The sequence below is a fragment of the Xiphias gladius genome, chromosome 15 (assembly GCF_016859285.1).
Source record: "Xiphias gladius isolate SHS-SW01 ecotype Sanya breed wild chromosome 15, ASM1685928v1, whole genome shotgun sequence".
NCBI classification, from domain to species: Eukaryota; Metazoa; Chordata; class Actinopteri; order Istiophoriformes; family Xiphiidae; genus Xiphias; species Xiphias gladius.
The window spans coordinates 18870615-18893156 of record NC_053414.1 but is presented as its reverse complement, the minus strand read 5'-3'; the positions used below and the strand labels follow the sequence as shown (position 1 = coordinate 18893156).

Genomic DNA, 22542 nt, shown 5'->3' with positions numbered 1-22542 from the left:
AAGCTGTTTGGGTAATATTCAAATAATGGACATAAGCAGCGTGCTATTGGCTGATACTAACTCTGACGGTTATGTAATCCGTAACCTAGGTAACAAATCATCTCATAGTAAATACATTAATCACACGTATTTGTATAGATATATGTATGATATGTAATGTGAGTGACGGGTGTTACACCTGTCCAATATTTTTAAATGAATGTTAAACTAAATATTTTATTTATCTTGGTTTAAAATAACATATACTCATTTTTTTTTCACATTTTGACTTGTTATAGCAGGCAGAGCACAGGTGAAACAGATAAACATGAAAGTCCCCCTCCACTCAAAAATATGTCTTGATCACTGGTACTTCTACTGGATGTTTGAACTTCACTGCGCAGATTGATGCATGTGAATTCTCTTAGTTTATTAGATGTTGTTGATGATGTGAAGAGGATGAAGGAGACTCCGCTGACACCGTCTTGATTGCATGTAAAGGTTTATTACAAAGAAGTACAGCGTCAAATCAAGCACCTGCAGGTCTGCTTGTGAGAGGGTATGAAGCCAATGAACCACTCTGAAAATCAGCCTTGTCCACCAAGTCTTAAATAAGGCAGTTGTTTTTTCCTGAAAAACAACACTAACCTATGGCTTTACGTCCAAATCATTTCCTCCTATTCAAATTGCAAGGCATCCTCTGAGCACCTTTGACCTAGGGCCTTTATGAAAACACATAAATTCAGTTCTACATATGTGACCATACACCTCACATGCTCAGAGGCTGACTCTTGAGTCTGTTTTTAAATTCATCCAGGGGTAAAGTTTCTCTGCCCTCAACTTAAATCTGAGTTTATGGCCAGTGAGTTCGAGCATGATTTGTTACATCGCAACTTGTGTGGAAACCAGTCCTGTTCCAATCATGGCAACTTACACGAGTGTGATGTGGGAACTTGAAGCCTGCATTGCACATACCGAGATACATGAGAAAGGTCTTTCAGTGATGTAGGAGACATCTCGTATGCAGTAGTTAAATGTTTGAAATGAAAAATAATTGCATATTTATAGACTGTAGATATTTAAATTAGGGAGCAGACGTAGATGTTATTGTGAGAATTTCTAACCAGGTAATTGAAATTTTGTAATGGAAAAACCATATCAAACATGAATTATTATTCAAGTATAGTATTTTATTTATCTTTGGACATGACTGGAGGGGATATTTAATACAGAGCCAGTAAACCAGTGACTCAAACTTTTTTTTTGTCATGCCCCCCTCGCCGGAGGGAGTCAAATAAATAAATAAACAAAATAAACGTGTCCCCCCACACCCAGCCCAAACTACGTGAAGGATTGAAACTGTCAATTTTTACACACAAGAGACAGACAGTTTCTCCTGTATATAAACAGTAAGGCCAAGAGCAACAGCGAGTTGCCATGAGAAAGTTTTTTTTTTTCATGTTTTGAATTTAACTGACTTTGATCAATCGGTTTCTCTTTTCTGCTCTGTTAGAAATGTGTCCATCTTGTACTTTAAGCTTCATTTTGCTGTCTCAGTAAATGCTGCTAACCTGAATCTTAGATAGCATCGGAGCACTGTTCATAGACCTTTTTTCATGCCACACAACTTGACTTTTCACAAGAGGAAAAGCACAGCTTCCTCATAACTTCATTACAGCAAATAATGCAATGCAGAAATTAATAATGCTATTTGTCCCACATGTGTACAAGTCAAAATGTCTGCTGTGAAAGAGGCCTATTCAAATCATTGTTTTCACCCCAAAATTCTCCTCCTCTCTCCCCATTTTGGGAAACCATTACAGAGCCATGCCAGTGACCCAGGGGCCCGGGAAAGCTGGGAAACCTAAATGGAGCCATAATCATTATAGTTGGAGATAACGGCTAATATATGTCAAATGGTTTGCTGTGAAAATGGTCTACAGTTACAGTATATGTATGCTGTGGTTTACTGAGATTATGTCAAGATGGCTGCAGGATTACAGTCAGTAAAACTGAAAAAGTCAGAAAGACTGCAAGTTTTGGAACAAATCTCAGAATTTTATTCCACATACTGCACTTCAGGTGTCTGCATTTGAATCACATCACAAACAAAAATGCTCCAATGGTACAAATAAATACATTTTCAGTGAACAGAGAAATGTGGAATGTTTTTATACTTGGACTTTTGTGTTCATTTGTAGAATCCATATTTGTATACAATATATTTACTTTTTCTTCAAAGTAACTTACAAACAATAACAGCAAATGAAGATTTTTTTTTTTTCAAATAAAGTGCATTTATACTACTCTCTCTGTCAATCACAAAAAGAAAAAAGAAAAATTCTCAAACATGTAACACTAGTATAGACACAACTGATTGGGAAAGAGGTCTGAAAGTGGGCATAATAGCTGTATAATATTACATTACAGTTAGTTAGTGATCAGAGCTGACCTGATGACTCCTTTGTTACATCAAGATATAAAATAACTCCTTCCTATCAGTAGAATATATAAGACAGTATATTTAAAAATGTTAATTTGTATTCCAGAAGATATAATTAACAGTCACGTGAAGAACACAACAACAGAAAATGAATAAATTCATGTTCCAAGTGTTCATCTGATAATTACTGCAAATATTCTGTAAATGGAAACATAAATGCATATTCAGTAACCCTATGGGTAATAACAGCGATTTTGCAGTAAATCGGTGGTCCTGGCTTCATTACAGAATCTCTCACTCCAACAGGTTTTTAATAAATGCTTTATGGAAACATGTTCAACAGTGGACATTGTGAACCACTGGAGGGCAGTAGAGTACTATGCCGAATAAAAAAAACTCACTAGCTAATGCCTGTGCTGCCTGGGACTTTTTGCTAGGGTTCTGTAAAACCATTGGTACGCCATGAAGCAATGTTCAATTCGAGGATGGACTGCTAACAAAATGCTTCTCATAAATTGAAATCGATTAAAATCAGTTCATATTGCATCAAAAATGCATTGAGCAATGTTGTTTATATTAATGACTGATCATGTGAGAAGGTAATTTAGTGCCAAAACTGCAAAAATTGGCTTCCCACTTTGCAGCTCTACATACTGTAGCTTTAAGCCACTTCCAGCTCATTGTTTCGGTTTTTCAAAACATAAAACCAAGACACTGCTGCCAGCTCTTTGTAAAACAACGAGCAACCGCTTCCAGCACAACTATACACTAACTACCCAGTCCAAAACAGCTGAGAGCAAAAAAGTTGGAGAACACACTTGAACATTTACCAAGTTGAAACTGTTTTTCAGACTGAGCCGCTTGCTGGGGAATAAAGTTTGGACTAGAAAATACATTTAAGTATTTGAAATTCTGCCTTCTTGTGAAGTTTACATGTGCTGTTGCTGGCTGAATCAGTTTACATTTGTAGAGCTTGGAAGATTGAAAATATATCTAATCAAATACACAGGCAGAAAGTGAAATTGAAAAATGCATCAAAGCTGTGTAGCGACAGCAGTCCTCCCACACAGTAAATGAGTTGCATAAGATTATGTACACTGGATAGTTACCGAGATATGAACAATAAGGATATGAATAAGACCAGTGGGAGAGGAACAGAAGTTGTTTCTGTCCTGTGAACATTTTACCTTTCTCTGCACTCCTGCTGAGATTGATTCAGACACCATTAGCAGTATGTTACACAGCAAAATGTGAGCTTTACATTAATCAGTCTTGACTACCTATCTTGTAGTACCTAACAACACAGTCATTCCGATTATACTGTAGATAACCTTGTTTGTACATAACAGGTTCACTGTGATATACCATGCCCATATCCACAAACCCTACCTTAGCTATTGAGCCCTTTAACAAATAAATTACGGTATGCTACATCCATGACTGCCTGCTCTTCCTGTTCTGGCTGAAAATAACAAATGAGTTCACTGTATATGTGCTTATAATATTTTCTTATGCCTTTACATATACTGTATATTCAAAGAATAGATCTTTGCTGTGCCAGTGTGATAGTGTGATTTGTTAAACAAGTAGTAGGTGATTTTCTTCCTGTCAGTAAAAGCCTCTGACTGTTACTGGGTCCTCGCTGCTGTCTGTTTATGTCCAGGTTGGTTTCGGTCATGACCTTTGCAGAGTCACCCGTACTGAGTGTATTTATCCCCAGAAAAGACACACACGTGTTCAGATACTTCTTAACTCACTCACCCACAAACACACTCATGTCCCAATTCATGGACCACAGGAGGATGGATTTTAATGCATCAAAATCAGCTGCTGACACTGCTGCCTCCCGTGGCAATGTGTGTATGTGTTTGCGCTTGTGTTTGTGTGGGCTGATCGTCAGAAGCAGAGAGAGAAAAGGGCTGTGGTAGCCCTCCTGCGAAGGGGAGATAAGCGCTGAGCCTGAGCTCTGTCACCCCTGCTTTGCTCTGCAGCAGGACACAGCCTTCAAGAACCACCAGAAATAGACCCAAGGTGGCTTCTCTCTCACACACACACACACACACACACACACACACACACACACACACACACACACACACACACACACACACACACACACACACACACACACACACACACACACACACACACACACACACACACACACACACACACACAATCCCCTGTGACAGACAGAGCTAGACAGTTCTTGATGTGACATTCATTGACAGAGTGCCTGCTTTGGCTTTGTCTTTGACCGTGCAACTCGGAAAAAGCAAACTGCTGGATGAAGAAGAAATTAGCTTAATCATCATGTTGCTTGCACGCTGCAGCCAAACTGATGCCGCGTTTAAATTGTGTTTGATGAAGATGTAAGAATGCGACTGTGCCTCAGTTCACCCCCCTGTTTCGTTGCTCTGTTTGATAAGCAGTAAAAGAAGGAAGGGCTGGTTGAATGACAAAATAGAGTGACTGGATTTGGTCTTCACAGTATTCAGCATGTTTTGATCGGTAAAGCACTTTTTGACCTCTTGTACCTATTAAACATGTACCGTACATACCATATGACATGCGTTCACATAGACCCACACACATATACATCTGATAAAGTGTTCCACATTACTTTAAGAGTCTTCTTATTAAATAATTTATAATAGAAAACCAATAGTTAATGCACCTTTACAGTAGATTTTTTTTACTCCTGATTTTAAGTTAGAATCAGTCAATGATTGGAATCAATAAATAACATTTTATATACTCTCAAACTGGAATGTACATTGTTTTTAAGTGCTCTACTTTCGTTGCATTGTTCTTCAAAAAAAGGCCGTTTTTTTCTTTTTTTTTTTTAAAACTAAAGTCCCACTTAGGGACCCCATGGGGTCACATTTTCGGCAGGCTGCTACCTGTTACAACCCTCTCTAGTGGTGAACCAGCAGGACTTTGGGTCACCACTGCAGCCCCAACAACCACTCGACCTCCAGCAGGAGTGTCAGACTTTCCCGCTGTGCTTCCCTGCTTCTCCTCCGCTGCCTTAGTCTGCTGGTCTTTGCTCTTGGCCCCATCCTGGGAGCCAAGCTTGATTGGCCCAAGGACATTTTTGGCCACAGTGGTCAGCTGGCTGACGAAGCTCGTCTTGTCGCCAGGGGAGACAGGCCGTGACTTACAGAGGGAAGGCCCACAGAGGGAGGGGGTGACAGAGGTAGGGGAGGGAGAAGGTGAGGGAGAATGCTCCTCCACCACCTCCAGGCGACATTTGTCCTCCCAATCAAGGGTTCCCCTGTAGCAGTTGACGGCCCCGAGCCCCTGTCTCACCTTTCCCAGTGAGAGTGGCTGCCCGTGTGGGGGGACAACAGGAGCGAGGACCCGTGCTGGAAGTTTGGGGCTTTTGGAGCCGAGGTCTGGAGCCCTCGAGTCACTGCTCTCAGCTCCAGCCTTTCTCAGGCCGTCACCCATACCTGATGGTTTAAAAGTTTTGTTCATGCTCAGAGGACCTGCTGTCACTGTCGCGTTGATGCCGATGGATTTATCTGGAGTAGAAGCAGAGCTCTTAGTGAAGGCAGCACCAGGTAAACCAGGCCTACTGGGAAGAGTCTTGTTGTTTCCCTCCTGCTTTGCTTCAGTTCTACCCCCTAGCTGACGCTCCTGGGGATCTTTACTATTAGATAACACACTTTTGGCTGCCTTTGGGTCTAATTGTTTTGGAGTTAACTCTGTCTGAACCTGGTGGATCTTTTCAGGTGCCTTCGGACCACCTAGACTTCCTGTTGTTTTGGTAGGGGTGCTAGGAGTTGTAACTTTAGTGGGTTCTGCACTTAGTCTGGAGCTTTGTGAGTTCAAGGGCAGCTCACTTGTATGAGGTTTTCTTGTTAGGGATGACTGGGATGCTGTTGCTCCAACTCGACCTGTCCCGGTCTCTGTCTCCCTCTCTCTCTCCCTTCCTCTCTCCCTCTCTTCCCTCTCCCTTCCGGCCAGCAGCTTTTCCCGACTAAGCGGTGACTCCTGCCTCCCTAGTCTCCTCACAGGCTTCAGCACACCGGTCTCTGGTGTAGTCAAGGATGAGGATGAGGGCAGCAGTGGAGGATTAGGGGGCAAATTTTCCCCTTCTGTCTCCAACAGGCTCTGGAGCCCGAGCTCACAGAGGAAGGCATCCTTGCGATACTCAGAGTGCTGCACTTCCAGGCTGTGCTTCCTCAGTGGACCCCCCAGCCCTCCCGTAGAACTGGACTGGGTCAAAGGTGAGCCCAGCTTCTCTGCCGACTGCACCCGTTTGAGAAGAGGGGATCGAGGGGGCTCGGCACTCTTGGGCCTGGGACGGACCACCGGTGGCGACGAGTGGAGCTTGGCAGGGAAGGACTGGGTGGTGTTGGAGCTCCCTACGGTGTGGCCTGGCAAGGGTGGAGGAGAAGACTGGGTAGGGGAGGGTGTGTGGGCCAGCGGGGACAGGGGAATGTTACCAGCAGATTTACAACGGGCAGAGCGATACTGCCGGTGGAGTTTAGGTGAGAGGCCGTGCAGGGAGCTGGGCCTCATGTGCTGTGAGGGAGCAGGGGAGTTTGGAGTGCTGGAGGCTGGAGAGCTGCTCTGGGAGGAGGCACCTAAAGGAACACAGAGTGCTGAAAAGATCAATTAAGATACATAGAATCCCCGAGCAAAATGCAAACTTTTGATTTAAAAGTAAAGTGAATTTTGGCTTTCAGGTCTATTATATTATATCTGGCATTAAAAGCTCACTTTCCAGGACATATGCTCTGTTTTGGAAGGAGATTTGGATAACCCCCAATTCCATGTTCTAAAAATACATCTAATTTCTATTTGACCATTTATGTATGTGCAGGCTTAGTTCCAGTGTCCTACCCAGGTATGAGGGCTCAGGGGTGGAGCGGTAGCCCTGAGTTGGGGACCGGGCAGACAGGCTGTGAGTTGGGGAGCCAGGAAGACTCTCGCTGGAGGACAGAGAGCGATTCAGAGAGGACAGGCTGCGGCTGGTGTGCAGCAGATTGGACTGTTTTGTGATCTTACGAAACAAAGAGCTTCGCTTCTTGCTACAGGATAAAGAGAGAATGAAAGAGAAGTTAGGAAAGGAAAGTTTGAAATAGGATTGATATATACAGAAATTATATACATTCATCTATTTATTAACTTGACTTCAAAGAGTAATACCATTGGTTTTGCATATTTCAGTACACTATCTACAATTCAAATATAAGTTCTACTTTGCTGCCGGTAATTTTCCAAAGCAATACCATAAGTTTTGGCATTGATTTTCTAGCTTAGAGGCAGTCAGTGATCTCAAGTTATGTCACTATGAGAATCATCATGAGACAAGATAATCAATAAAGCAAAACATTTTTTCTTAATTTTGTATTATCAAAGTTTTGAAAACTCTCCTTGTTTTTGCATTCAAGGTAACTGTGACCTTTGACATCTCAACGCCCAAAAAACTTTGCATTAATGAGCGGTGCTGTTGTAAAACCAAATCCGGCAGACCAACAACAGGACAGCATGGACATTGTGAAAAAGGATAATTTACATTTGGTTGTTATTGCATTCAGAAGAAATAACCAAATTCAAAGTATGTGCACTAGTTGAGTTGCAAGTGTCAAATAATGACTGATGAACAGTGACAATAACTGATAAAAATTTAAGGTTAAGGAAGTTTGATGGTTGCAAATTGATTTTAACAGAAACCTGTGGTTATTTGAATGCATTTGTAAATTAAGGCTAAAACATGAAAAACCACTGGCTCTTGTATTGGGATTCTCACCAGATATAAATGCTACACGTTATAAAAAGACAATCAAAGTTTCTGTGCATATTGTATTATATGCAAGACAAACTCTTCTACTATCCACTACCATCACAGTGTACAGTCTGTTCATGAGACAAGAGATCATCTAAGACATCAGTAACATGTCAGTGCAGCAGTGCAGGTGTCTGAGGTCCTACCTGTCCTGGCCATCCTTGCCCATGGTCCTCTTGTTTCGTCGGGCCATTTTACATTTGTAGCTGGCCTTCCGGGCAGGACCCACTTTAATGGAGGTGTTCTCAAAAGGTGTAGTTGTCACTGTCACCTTGTTACCACTCTGCACAGATTGATGACATTAAATGAATTCTACAGTGATACTTAGAATTATTTGTTGTCAAGGTTACCCAAAAACTGACTAACTAACACGTGGCCTTTATTTACAAAATTAATTGGCAAAGACATGGTGTGTTGTTGGAATAACCGAAGAGTGGTTTGCTAAAAGTTACATGAAGCTGCAAGGTCTTTATTCAAGTACAGGAGTGGCCTTTCCTGTCAATCGACAACTTAAGAAAACACACCTGAGTGACCTTTCTTTGACGGAAAGCGAGAACATAGAGAGAAATATTGATTTCACCAATGTACAGCACAGCGGAGAATGAACAGACCAACTGATTCCTACCTTGAGGATAAGCTCTACCACTTCAGTGTGAACCAGACCATGGACAGGTTCCCCATTGACATGAGTGATGAGGTCACCAGCACACAGGCCAGCTTCCTGGGCGGGGCCGCCATCCTCCACATGCTGCCAATAAACAAAACATCCAAATTCATGACAGGAGAAAGTCGCTAATATATAAACATTCAGAGTTCAGTATTTAAACCTTAGACAGGATTTTGAAGACTAACAATTGTTTACTGTTAGGTTAGAGGAAAGCATCAATAATTGTCCCTCTTGTTAAGCTATAAATAATACTACCACATAAATGTTTATTACTATAAAACAACTTTAACAGGAAGAGAAATATTTGTTTGTTTGTACTCCAAACTTCGACAGTTTTAGATATTGCTGATATCTCCTCCTCTTTTGCACTCTGTCTTTTAATTCACTGCTCCCTGTTTAATACTACCTGGACTTAAAATGCCCCCGCACAAGTCATAGCACAAGCAAATCCCTCTTTATGTGAGGTCACTGACTTCAGCTCCAGTACAAAACATCTCCAAACAGCACACACTACTCCAGGTTTCTTACCCAAACAATATGATGCACACTGTAGATGTCGCTGTCTCCAATGTAGACCCTGATAGCCCTGAGGGTGAATCCGTACTTCTTTCCAGAGCGATGGATGGTGATGGGGGAGCGCAGCACACTGACTGCTGGGCAGAAGTCTCTGCTGGGTGAAGAGTCTCGGGATGAGGGGTTTGAGGAGAAAGAGTGGGGAGACATGGGGCTGGCCAGCGGAGAGAAGCCACCATGCTGCTCCACTAGTTGCAGGGATAGGTTGAGGAGAGAAATTAGATGCTGTGTTAGAGTGTCACAAATTAATATTTCCTAAAGGATGTAATCCCGGTCTTTCCTTGTGCATCTCACCTGATGGTATAATGACAGACAGGGCTGTGGCGGAGGCTGACTTGATGACCTTGTTGCCAGGTCTGGAGTTGCGTTTCTCTCCATCACCAGACAAATGCTGGTGGCGCGCCCTGCGGAGGACCAGGTCATTGGTGGCTCTGGGCCCCAGAGGGTCAAACAGAGGGGTCATCACATCACGACTGGCTGCTGCTGGACCTGGAGATAATGTGGTGATGGCCGTGGTAATACCTGGTGTCTCTCCAGGTCTAGGGGGCTTGTCTGTGAGGATGTAGTCATTTGGAAATTACAGTTATTTTCGCTTAAAACAGCACTTAGATGTGAAAATAGCAATGTTAAGGATTGTCCAGCTGCCCACTGACATAGCACTAGCCATCTAATAAGGTATGACAGGCTCCTTTTTCACCTCCTACGGTTTTACCCTTTAATCGTTATCACTTCATCTATTTCCCTCCCTCCTTTATTTCCTCTCCTCTGCCCTCACTATCTGTGCGACCTCTTGCTGCAACACACCTGCCCCATTGACCTCTTTCAGACTGGTCCTCTGCTCCAGGAGGCTTGGTGAGGGGACACCGGTCCCGTCCAGTGAGGTTCCACGGACCTTGATGGGAGCCTGGCGGGACAAGAAGTCTGGCTCACTCTCCAGGGGTGAGGCAAAACGATGTGTATCCATCAGGGCTGAGAAGCGTCGCCGAGCACCGAGGGGGGGGCTTGCATCTCCTTCCATGTAGAGGGACTCTGAACAAGACAGGCGCTTCCTGCAGGAGAAGGACATGGAAGTAGTCACATAATATACTGCACTCTGTCCTCTCTGTAAGAATCCATTGTCCCACAAGACTAAAAGTCAACAGCCATGCTAGCAGCTGTGAAGGCAAAGCAGTGTTTTGAGCTAAGCGCTAACATCAGCATGCTAATAGGCCCACAGTGACAATCCTAACATGCTGTTGTTTAGCAGGTATAATATTTATCATGTTCACCATCTTGGTTTGGTCTGTTTACATGTTAACATTTGCTAATTAGCATAAAACACAAAGTACAGGTGTGTCTGATGGGAACATCGTTTTTTTTTTTGACGGTGTTTGGTCATAAAGTAAGTATTATCATAAGTATTTTGACCTGATGATTGCACTAGATAAAAGGTTAAGGGTTCACCAGGTTATCCTTAGGGGAGGGAGGGCATGAGTGTGTGGTCCAAATTTCATGGCAATGCATCTAATAGTTATAATATTCATTTAAATATTTCAGTCAGGACACGAGTGGTCGACGTCCCGACTAACTTTGCCATCTCTAAGGCCACGCCAAGATGAGAAACGAGTGACATGGAGATACAGTCAGATGAAATGAAAAGGAATCATAGCTTGAGAGATGATACAGATAATTTCTACTTGATATAGAAGAAGGGAAAATCCAATATGTCAGGTAATAAATGATGAGCAACCCTCACCTTATCAAATATTTCAATCCATTATGGATGCATAATGTATGAAAAAACTAGTTTAATTTATGTATGAATACGGAGGGATTGAAATCCTGACACATGCTTCCTAAAGACTGAGGTTAAATTGAGTTATGAGAAGTAATGGCAGTCTCTTTCTGTTATATGCTCTAAATCCGAAATGTATCAGTTAATAATATGTGGTCTTAACTCAACAGGCTGCAGCAGGCTGCAGTCTTTCTTAGCTGAGCAGAATTACCGTATGTTTAATGAATCTAGATCCAGGGATGAAGTTTTTTTTTTTTTTTTTTTTTTAATTTAGTGGGCTAAAACCGATAACCCTGGAGAGGTCTCTTTAATTTTCAATCCAATATAAATACACTTTCAAAGTCAGACAGATGTTGACTGTACCAGATGAAGAGCAAAAAAGCTGTAGATTAAAAACTTCCCTATTGAGGGTGCAAGTATTTATCCTTTTGTGTAATTTAATTTGTACATTTGAATTATTCCTAACAAATCATAAAACCGCTAACACATATGAGACATACTGGGTGTCTGTGAGACATATGAACCAACCATCCATTTCCACTTTCCTAGCTTTCATACTTCAGAGAAGTGCGATCTGTTGCCTGTTGTTGACTCAAAGTTAGTGTGAACTCTTCAACAAAGACCGTTTTAAGCAAGAGGTGTCAGAATTGGTGTCAGTGAGATAGAAACCACTTACTCAGGCACCCTGGGATATGTGACAGCAAAGAGGAAAAACTTCCTGGAAACCACCTACTGAACACCCTCAGACCCCAGTTTATGCAAATGTACAGAACACCTCACCTCACTCTGCCATATGCATATAAAAATCATGACTGTGCCTCTAAAAGCCCTCATCTACAAATCTCCATCACTCACATCTCAGGCGAGCCAGTCCTCCAGCTCTTGTCCCTCATGCTGAAGCTGCCCAGGCTCTCTCTCTTTGTCACCTTGTCGTCCCGCGGGCCCTTGTGCTCCCGACGGGACACAGAGGTCGTAGCTTTCTGTTCCAGCTGAGAAAGATGCTCCATGCTGCTGTACACCTGCAAGGGGACAAAGTCAGATCAGTAATCATTCGGTCTGTAAGCAGTTAATAGCTTGGGAAAAATGTTGCTGGTGAGTGTGTGTAACAGCCATATATTTGTTTGCTGTGCTTACTTATACTGTATTTACTGTCTATTTTACTGTATTTGAATGTGTGTATAGGACAGTTGATGTTATGCTCTACTGATATGATTTGATTTTACTCGGTTCAGTTCAGATATTTAGTGTCCAACATGAGGAAAATATCTTTTGCAGCGAGGTAACATAAAAAACAGAAAACATAAACACAATCAAACCACAACAAGACAATAGGGTACATTAAAAGTGCGGGTGCTATTTGCACAATGCAGAGTACACTAAAAGGCTCATATGATAAAAACAAAGAAAAACTGCAACAGTTAGAACAGGCATGACATATATTGATAAGCTTGTGCAGGGAACCAAAATGCAATTCATGGTGTTTTGGAATCAAGAGCATTTCTGGGATAAATGAAAACGACTTTTACTCATTAAACCAAATTTTTTGGAAACCTGTATCTCTAAACAGTGGGGGGAATTAAAGGTGGGGCTGCGGAGTCAGAGGGAGTGAGTTTACCAGACGTCTGTGTTTTGAGTCGCATTGTGGGTAATGTAGGCACCAGGGTTTGACCACGATAATGGAATAAAAAAAGATGTTATCTCTGGTTTCGCTGCATCAATTTTTATCCTTTTTTTTTTAATGTCTCTAGAAGGAGTACTCTTTGAAGTAGAATAATGGTCCAGATTTGCTAAAATGGATTTGGTTTTCTGTGTGATTTGCAGAAGCAGGCTGCTCGCCAGTGATCTTACTCTCCACCTTGACAATGCCGACCAGTTCATTCCTGTTTCAAACTCACGTTTCCTCATGTGCTTCAGCCTTTGAAACATGCAATGATACTTCCCTCTTCCTAAAGGAGATTCTAATCATTCTGGAGAACATTTAGAGTCCTTCTATTTTTCAAGTTTTGGCATGAAAATAGTAAAAATTTAAATACTGGCACCATATATTGCCTATTGGCAGCTTCCATCTAAAAATATAGTTTTCCATTTGGCTTTCGCAGGTTACATCGTCTGTAAGCCCTTGTCACAAGATTACATAATAATGATTGGTTGCAGTGTTGAATATTTGGAATTTATCAAGCAACGGTTGTAAATACATTTCTTAGGATGCCAGCTTTGGAAAACTGTGTACACTATGTAATCTAGTGAAATATTTAGTTTACTCAGTATTGTACGCAGTGGGGTTGAATTCTGGCCACATTTTATAATTTCTAGCTTTATCTTTATGATGTACTATTGGCATTACCTTGAGTCATGCAGGTGGGTTGTAACTACAACTAGGGTTTTTTTTTAATGACAAATCTGAGTCTGTTGAGTTCCTATGTGGCCCAAAATGTTATGCTTGTCTTAATGATTAAAAAAAAGAAGATAAAGAGGAATTTTTAACAGTAGCAAACTGCTGTTTTTTACGTCTTTTAGAAGATACTGTAAAATTAACAGTTAAAAAAGCAGAGTGGCAAATCAAAATCATACCTTAAATCAAAATAAAATCACTTTGTTCATATAAATGTTCTACTGTATGCCTTCCACTGCTGTTCAAAGATACCCACCTGTCTCAACAGTATAGTCAGTATGCTCCTTCAACATCACGCGGATGACTCACAACAAGCCAAAACATATGAAAGGGCACAAGAATGTGACCTGCTATACTGAAAAACAACATAGCTTCCGTGTTTTTACCATGCATGCATGTGTGCACTGACATATCCACATAGACATGCGCACAGTTACACTGTGAGGCTCTCGTTATGTGCAGAGAAACAAAGGAAAGCTAAGCTGTGTGGGGGAGGACAACAAGACGAGCTACGTTAAGGGAAGCCTACAGAATATTCAGCAGTGCACCATGGAAACAAGTGTCAGCTGAAGACCCAGCTGTCTCCTCAGGGGGGAAACCAAAACGATGTTAACAGCCAGAGCCAGTTTCTCACTTTGTTAAATCTATGAAACATCTCAATGCAGTGATTTATTTTTATCAAAAAATAAACTGCCATAAGTCATTGAGGAAAAGCTGCTTTAAGCTCCAGGTGATTGCTCATGTGATGTTTGTTTGCTTTTTCTTTTTATGTTTTGGAGTGAGATTATTTGCTGCAGACCCTTTGGGGTTTTATAATCTCACCTGCACAAAGGAGTCATTTGCATTCGCTCTTTCAGTTCTTTATCATCCAGTTTCATCTTTGTTTGTTAATTACATTGATTCTGTATTTTAGTACTGCATATAAACTAATCTTCACCTTCTGTGAATGAAAACCAGTGTTTCTTTACTGTATTTCCTAGCAATAAACCACAACCAGTACTGAATAAGGTATAACAGAGGAAATAGGGTTACATGAGGTCACATTAAATGAGCTAATACATTAAAACGTGATGTTCTCTTTTGTAGTAATAAGCAGGGGAAAGATTAATGAGTATAATGTTCAGTTCAGAGAATTTCAAAGTGCCTGTCAATGAACTTCGGTGCATAAATCATAGTTTTCTATTTCATTGATGTTAATTTTGCCTGTAAGAGCTTATTGTTTAATTTCATTTTGCATGTTTTGAGTCTTTTAACGTCTTGGGTCCATGTTGGAATAATTGCTCTCACTTTAAAATGTGGTGCCTTGGAGCCCCTAGTGTTTTGTAGATACATAAATATAAAACAGGACTCCATCTAACAATTACTGTATTTACATTATTGATTAATCTGCTGATTTTTTTTCTTGAATAAATAATTAATTGTTTGGTATTGTCAAAATGTCAGAACATAGTGTCCTACGTTCCCAAACAGACATTATTAAATGTTTTGTTTTGTCTGACAAGTTGTCCAAAAGCTGAAGATATTCATCTGACAACCATATAAATTAGAGAAAGGCAAAAAATTCTCACACTGGAGAAGCTAAAAGCAGCCAATTTTTTGCTAAAAAAAAAAGACTTAAATTATTAATTATCAAAATAGTTGTAGATACATTTTCTGTGATTGACTAATCGATTAGTCAACTAATCACTGAAGCTCTACATTAATAAATAGAAACACAACATGTATGTGCCTTCACAGTAGATCTTTTTGTGTGTGTATTCAGCCAAGGTCTTTGTTCACCTGCTTTGCTTGAGCAAGGCTACTCAACAGCTCTCAACTTCAAATACATCTCAAATTGAAATTGGCCTCGCATTGAGGCACTTTCTATTTACTGAAGAGCTCCTTCACAGACTTCACAACCCAAACATGAGAGGGTAGACCACGTGAAACACAGATGGAAAGACAGAGTGAGGGGGAGAGAGAATAAAAGTGGGAGAATCGAGAGAGGGAGCGAAAAGGCAGCGTGAGGTGAGAAAATCCCATCCGAGAAGAAAAAGGAAAAGTGTGACACAAAAAACACCTTGGCGCACTGAGAGAGGGAGTCACAGATCAGAACTAAACGAGATTTGGCAATAGATAGAGTGGATGAAAAATAAGGACGAAAGATTTATGGGGTCATCGAACAGACACCTGCAGACAGGTAAAGTAAAAAGGATAGTGTGAGGCCATGGCATTAAAGGCACATGGGCCTCTGTGTTACTTAAAAAAGGACCTGGATGGGGACTGGAGGAATGGTGTAACAGTTACAATGGCTCAGTAAGGCTCTCTGAACTTCGGGTATGAAACCTGGGTCCAGCCTCCAGGTGCTGCTCTCTGTACAGTATGACCTAATTTTATCTGTCAAAGACTTTTCTTTCCTTCCCCATCTAATCCTGTCAAATAATCTCGAGTGCCAAGTGAGTTTCCGTGTGACAAAATATAACAGGCTGACCCAGTGGGGGGAAAAAAAAAGGAAAAAAAGAGTAAAATGATAGAAGGAGTAAGAGAGTGATGAAAGAGGACAGGATGCAAGAGAGCCAAAGTCAGACCTTGCTGAAGCGAGGAGAGCAGGAGGAAAACTGTCTGATCTCCACCGGCTCGTCGTCATTGGTGTCATCCTCGTCGTACGTATTGATGTGGTGATAACGATCTGAACGGGCTGGCAGGGGAGAGAGAGAGAGGCACTGAAATATACGAGCTGTCAGCTCAATGTAAAACGTGCATAGCAGACTGGAACGGTGTCAGAAAATGATTGTACAACCCATAAACCTAATATTTATGTAACCACTGTACTTTACAGAACTAATAAATCCAGACACACATACTGTCAAAGTAGCTGGTGTCCTCCTCTGACTCAAGGTGAGGGATGAACTCTGCCTTCTGTCTCAGCAAACTGTTCCAGTCCAGCTCAGTGAAGAACGAGTGCTGCTTCACCTCAAACGCTCCACCTGGAGACGGGCAAAAAAGCAACACATCCTGTTAGCTTCAAACAAAAAAAAATATGGCTGGACAGTGTGCTTAAAAGAGATGAAAGTTAATGTCACATTTGTAGAAGATTTGTAGAACTCACATTTGTAGAAATTTTGTCATAATGTGACATAATCTGCAGTTTTTAAACATACTGTATGGAAAAGTTTTCATTAAAGGAACAGTTTATCAATTTGGAAAAGACACTTGAAGATAAGAAGATCAATACTACTCTCATATCTGTCCTTTAAAAATGAAGCTACAGGCCAGGAGACAGTTAGCTTAGCTTAGCACAAAGACTGGAAACAGGCGGAAACAACTAGCCTGGCTGTGTCAAAAAGTAAAGAAATAGTCCGCCACGTAACCCCCCCTTAAACCCACAACTTCTTGTTTTTACACTTTGATTTTTATATGGATTAAACAAATGTGCTGTTAGGTATGGTTTTTTTTTTAACCTTTGGACAGAGCTAGGTTAGCTGTTTCCCCGTTTCCAATAATTGTGCTAAGCTAGGCTAACCAGCTGCTAGGTAATGTTAGCTCATCTAACTGTCTACAAGGCAGCAAATAAGCATATTTCCCAAAATAGCAAACAATTCCTTTTTAAGCTACTTCCTCAATCTTGTTGCCGAATGGCTGCAGATGGTAGGCCTGATGTCAAGTAAATGCAAAAGCCCGTACCTGTACCCAACCTCACTAGAGGGTTTGTCTGCAGCAGAGCAGATATTAGGTCCTGGGCATCTGCAGGCAAGGCGTCGTCGCCATCTGGCCAAACTATATCATCTAACAGAGACAACAAAGACAGAGTCAACAAAAAGAGCGACAGATCAGAGTAACAGCGAATAAATAAGTATCTTCTTTTTGAAGTAGGTTTCAAGATCACAAAACATAGGCTAGTCCATTCTGCTGCAAAATTGCATTCAATACCTGACGTTTCACCAGGGGATAACAAAATACATAACATGGTAGAAAAGTATCTGGATTAGTATTGAAAATGCTGCTCAAATGTTGTTCCTTTCTTGAGGGATTGGATAGTATAAGAAAGCATGGAAACACATATCTGACTCTAAAAGCACATACCTGTTTTTTTTTTAAACTCTCTAAGACTTATTCTAGTGTAGTACTCTTACTGTTAACTGTTACTGCACATCTTTTGTGGTTTGCCTTCAATTACTAGTGATGTCCAATTTGTTCTCTCAGAAATAGTGTCCAGCAAGACAGACTATGGTATTGTAGGTTCAAAAGTATTTTCTAACCTGTTATGACCTGTCCAAACAGCTCCTCAGGAGTGTCTCCAAAGAAAGGCACACAGCCCACTAGGAACTCATAGAGAATGATGCCCATGGCCCACCAATCCACCGGCTTTCCATAGCCCTGACGGAGAATCACCTCTGGAGCGATGTACTCTGGAGTACCACATACCTGTGGAGATAAAGATTAGTGTAAGAGCTCTGGCAAACCAGGAAATCATGCAATCTAAAATCTTTAAACTTCATGCATCATGGGCAATTTCTCTCAAACATTCCTTTAAAAGGTCAGTTCATCAGTAGCACGCGGCTATTCAGATCTACCGCTGGGAATTTTTCCACCAGCCCAGTGCAATAATGGTGAACTGAACTTTGTTTGTGGTGCTCAGAGCATTAAGAAATGCGAAAACAACAACAGCAGTTCACCTTTCCAGATACAGTACCATGTCACTACAAGGCAATGACTTAAAATGATGAGTGACTGAAAACAATGCAAACTGTTCACGGCAAGTTTTGTGGACTAATTCGCTAAATGGGAAACTGTTTCTGGGCACAACTTTTGAAGGAATGCTGTAAACACTAGTAATGACTGTATGGGGGTGGGAGAGACGTTTCAATGGGGAAAGTTTCAAATCTATAGAAAATAAAACTGAAATGATTTGTACAGCTAAATTCCACACAAAATTTTTTTTATTTTTTTATTTTTTCACATTGTGTTCAAGGATTCCCTCTAATAATTATAAATATATATACTGTTCAGGAGATCTGAAAGTGAATATATGTTAATGCACCTGTGTGAGTGTGTGTTGCACAAGTGCATGCTCTCTTACACAACAGACATCATTGCTGACTGAATGAGAGAAACTGATCAGAATCTCCACTAGAGACATGAAAAGCAAAACCCTGGTCTGTTTCATCCACAGATGTGAGTTGATTACTGGCAGACTGCTCCACCCAGAAGAGCTGGAGAGCGCATGGGCCAATCTGACTGATTATGACTGGTTTACTTCAGAGCATAAACTATAATTGCAAAATGGGATTGTGATGGAGATGGGAAGCATTAATGATTCCCTTATTCAGACAACACAGGAAGCATTGTGATGCAATGTCTTTATTTGGAGATTATTGATTTGGCCGGATGACTTGGCACGTTGGCACGCATGGCTGGAGAAGACTAAAAGATGCTGCGACTGGCAGTCGTCTGCTCAGCCACCACACATCCTATCTTAGTATTTCACTAATTGCCTTGTAGATACCTCATTCATACTGTTGCTAATTAAAAGGTGTCTGTCAGCAGCCTTTCTTCTTTTATGATGTGGTGATAAAGTGCTGCAATTAAAGTCCAAAAACCTGCTGTAGCGGCTGGTACTAGGCTACAGGTGCCGTACCTGCTTGTCCAGGAACTCTCTGGCGTCTTTCTCAATGTGTCCCTCATAAAGGTTGGTGGTGAGGCTCATTAGGCCCATCTTCGACAAGCCAAAGTCTGTGAGCTTGATGTGGCCCATGGAGGTGATCAGGAGACTATATGGAGTGAGGAAACAGGAAAATTCAACCACTTGACACTTAAAAAGTTCAAATTCTGCCACAAAACTAATTTGGAGTATGTGGTTGTTTTCACAACCACATACTTTCCTATTTCAGGTTTCATATCTAAGTCCTGTCAGTAACAGTCTGAAAACCTTTAATGTGAATCAATAAATACATCATTTATAGACCATATGAACAGATAATTCATATTACTATTTTTTTTTTAAGCAACAGTCCACAGGCGAGTTTTCCTTGACACCAGAAATGAATTTTGAATTTTGTTTCCGAAATTCACCTCTCACTATTCAGTTGATGAGAGTGGTAAAACTGATTCAAAACAAAGTTGTGGGCAGTAAAACCAAAACAATGAGCTGAACGATGCTAAAACGCTCAACAGAGTTGAAAGGAACTGCTGTCGGGTGAAAATTTTCTGTGGGTTAATCATCATATGAACGACCCCTTTCACATTACACACAGTCACTTGATCCATTGTTAGTATAAAAAATATTGATCAGTGCAGCTTTAAACACTCACTTGTCAGGTTTGAGGTCTCTATGGACAATACCATAGTTGTGCAGGTACTCCAAGGCCAAAACAGTCTCAGCAAAGTACATCCTTGCCAGCTCAACAGGCAGAGCCCCGATGTTCTTCAACAAAGTGGCACAGTCACCACCTACAAACGCAGAAAAAACACAAGTTATTGTTAAGTGAGAGCAGATTTGGCCTTGTCACAGTTTTGACAAGAAAACTAGGCACCATTCTTGATGTGTTGAATAAAAAATATTCAGACAAATGGTACTGAAGCACAGAAAGTCTTCAGAATTATCATAATATGTGATTCACAATATAAACATGTTATTTTTTTTGTTTCTATTCTTTTTGGCCTGTAATCCATCTTTGCTCCCTCTAATCCACATTTGGCAGTGTCATCACATGAATCACTCAGTCACAACTACCCGTCATGCCTCAGTGTATCTGTGCCCTAACAGCAAACATAAGAACTGCTGCAGCCACGACAATCTCCTGAGCTGCCCTCCAGAAAATTCAACACGACAGTGTGGTGTGGCAGTGTGAATCTACTGACCTCGTTTGACTTTCATGGTCGAGAATCATTGTGATAGTGAAATAAGAGTTAGATCCATCTCCTCTGGCCTTCTGAAAATGTGAGTGAGTGTTTATACCGCCCCATATTACTTTCATTTTACTGAATCTTTCAAATATGATTTGGAAGCAGGGGGTAATGTGGACAGAGCAGTCAAAAAACCATTATTGGCTATTCAGCTGTTTAGCGGACACTTTTATCCAGAATTAAACAAATAAATTGAAAACGTTCAATAAGCATCAGTTCAATAACACCATCGCTACAAGCAAAAAGTAGTTAAGACTAGAAAGGTCACGGCCACAGCACTCAGACAAAAGATTTAAAGGAAACAAACTGTGCCCTGATTTGGTCTCCAAGGACCCCATACTCCAGTGAAGTGCTTGGCCAGGAAATAGAAGCCATGGGGAAAAGGCTGAAAAGTGTTGTGTTTTATTTTAAAAACCAGACAGAAACCTGATCCAACACTTCCTCAGACGCATGACACAGAAACAGTAAGGACAAACAGAGCAGGGAAAGACCAAGTCGCCCGTTCAGAGTGCCCTCATCAATCATAAACATCTTTTCAGTTTTAGTTCATCTTTACTGTAAGCCAGCCCTGACTCCCTTACCCTCAACATATTCCATGACCATGCAGAGGTGTCGCCGTGTTTCAAAGGAGCAGAACATGGAGACAACAAAGGGGTTCTCTGCGAAGGTGAGGATGTCTCGCTCTACAAATGCCTGCTGGATCTGGTTCCTCAGGATCAGATTCTGCTTGTTGATCTTTTTCATGGCAAAACGCTGACGTGTCTCCCTGTGCCGCACCAGGTAGACAGCACTGGAACGAAGGCGAGACAGAGGAGTACAGAAGAGAACAGAAGAGATGAAATATTGAGGAAAAGACAGCAGGGTGAGACAGTGGTAAAAAATAGAAAGGATATTCCATCTGCTTTGAGACATGAACTTAATACAGTATGGCTGAGTGGATATTAAAGTGGATTTTAAGACTTAAAACCCTCTGGCACAAAATGTCAAGCCCCTAAGCCGGTATCTTTTGAATTTTTAAAATCTTGAACTTAATTTTTGCAGCCTACCTCAGAAACACCCTTTTTCTTGGACATGCAGGTAATGGTGGAATATCGCAGGCTTGAAGGTGACAATGCTTTCTTTTCCGCTCTACTTAAGCCAGCTTTAGATAAACTGAAAATCTTTGAAAATGCAGCATGTTTACTGATTAAGACCAAGGGGGAGACAACAAATAATTGTGTATAAAAATCCCAACTGGTTGTTTTTTAGAATAGATTTTTACATTTATCTCTTTGGCTTTCAAATCACTGAACAGACCAGTTGTTGAGAACACATCAGATATGCATTTTAAAACATGTCCCCTCTAAATCCCTTTGGATGTTGGTGTTTTAAATGTTCTCTGTGGCAGGTTAAGGTACTGGAACACAGCTTTTAATGTCAGTGTTATTTTTTTGTAAAACGTGTCAGGCCAAACATTTCTTTCCAGAGGATTTTACAAGAAACCACTATACATACTGTATCGTAAATGTGAAGAATATAACAAGACATTTTCTGGCAAGAAATGTACAAATCTAAAACCAAAAGAAAACATTAAAGCTAAATCCATCATAACATTATATAAACTCCTCTACAATACATAATTTCAGGTAACATTTGTTAACAGCATGTACAAAATTTCAAATCATTTGTTCAGCAAATAGCAGAATGAATCTTAAAAAAATGCTACAGGCCTAAAGTTTACCCTTATAATGGGCTTTTTTCTCATCTCCCAGGCTTCCTCCAAGTAACAGGCTAATTTAAATGTTTTGTATGTAAATAGCCAAGTAATTCTTTGTGTATCACCCAATTTTTTTGTCTTACCGAACATTATTTGTGGTTCCCTGTAAAAAGAACAGTGGAAATGGAATCAAAATGGATCTCATGGCACATTACCCATCTGTGAACCTCACCTCTACAACAACATTTAGCAAGAGTTTGTTCCAGTACAACTTTTTTAGCTCAGCATTGAATTAATGTAGTTCAGTGACCATATTGGTGGTTGGACATTTTT

The 22542-nt window shown here is 40.9% G+C and overlaps 1 protein-coding gene across 1 annotated transcript in view; it reads right to left on the bottom strand.

The window, feature by feature from the left end:
- Window positions 1–4594: 4594 nt before the first annotated feature.
- mast1a (microtubule associated serine/threonine kinase 1a) overlaps window positions 4595–22542 on the bottom strand; it is a 72730-nt gene continuing 54782 nt past the window's right edge. The window contains exons 13-27 of the mRNA XM_040146936.1: window positions 21095–21303; window positions 19919–20057; window positions 19246–19378; window positions 17867–18032; window positions 17292–17393; window positions 16472–16594; window positions 16196–16305; window positions 12092–12255; window positions 10267–10511; window positions 9757–10014; window positions 9418–9650; window positions 8848–8970; window positions 8369–8505; window positions 7277–7464; window positions 4595–7017 (exon numbers count right to left, since the gene is read on the bottom strand). Coding sequence (XP_040002870.1) covers window positions 5303–7017; window positions 7277–7464; window positions 8369–8505; window positions 8848–8970; window positions 9418–9650; window positions 9757–10014; window positions 10267–10511; window positions 12092–12255; window positions 16196–16305; window positions 16472–16594; window positions 17292–17393; window positions 17867–18032; window positions 19246–19378; window positions 19919–20057; window positions 21095–21303 — 4045 coding nt within the window. The 3' untranslated portion in view covers window positions 4595–5302. The remainder of the gene's footprint in view (window positions 7018–7276; window positions 7465–8368; window positions 8506–8847; window positions 8971–9417; window positions 9651–9756; window positions 10015–10266; window positions 10512–12091; window positions 12256–16195; window positions 16306–16471; window positions 16595–17291; window positions 17394–17866; window positions 18033–19245; window positions 19379–19918; window positions 20058–21094; window positions 21304–22542) is intronic.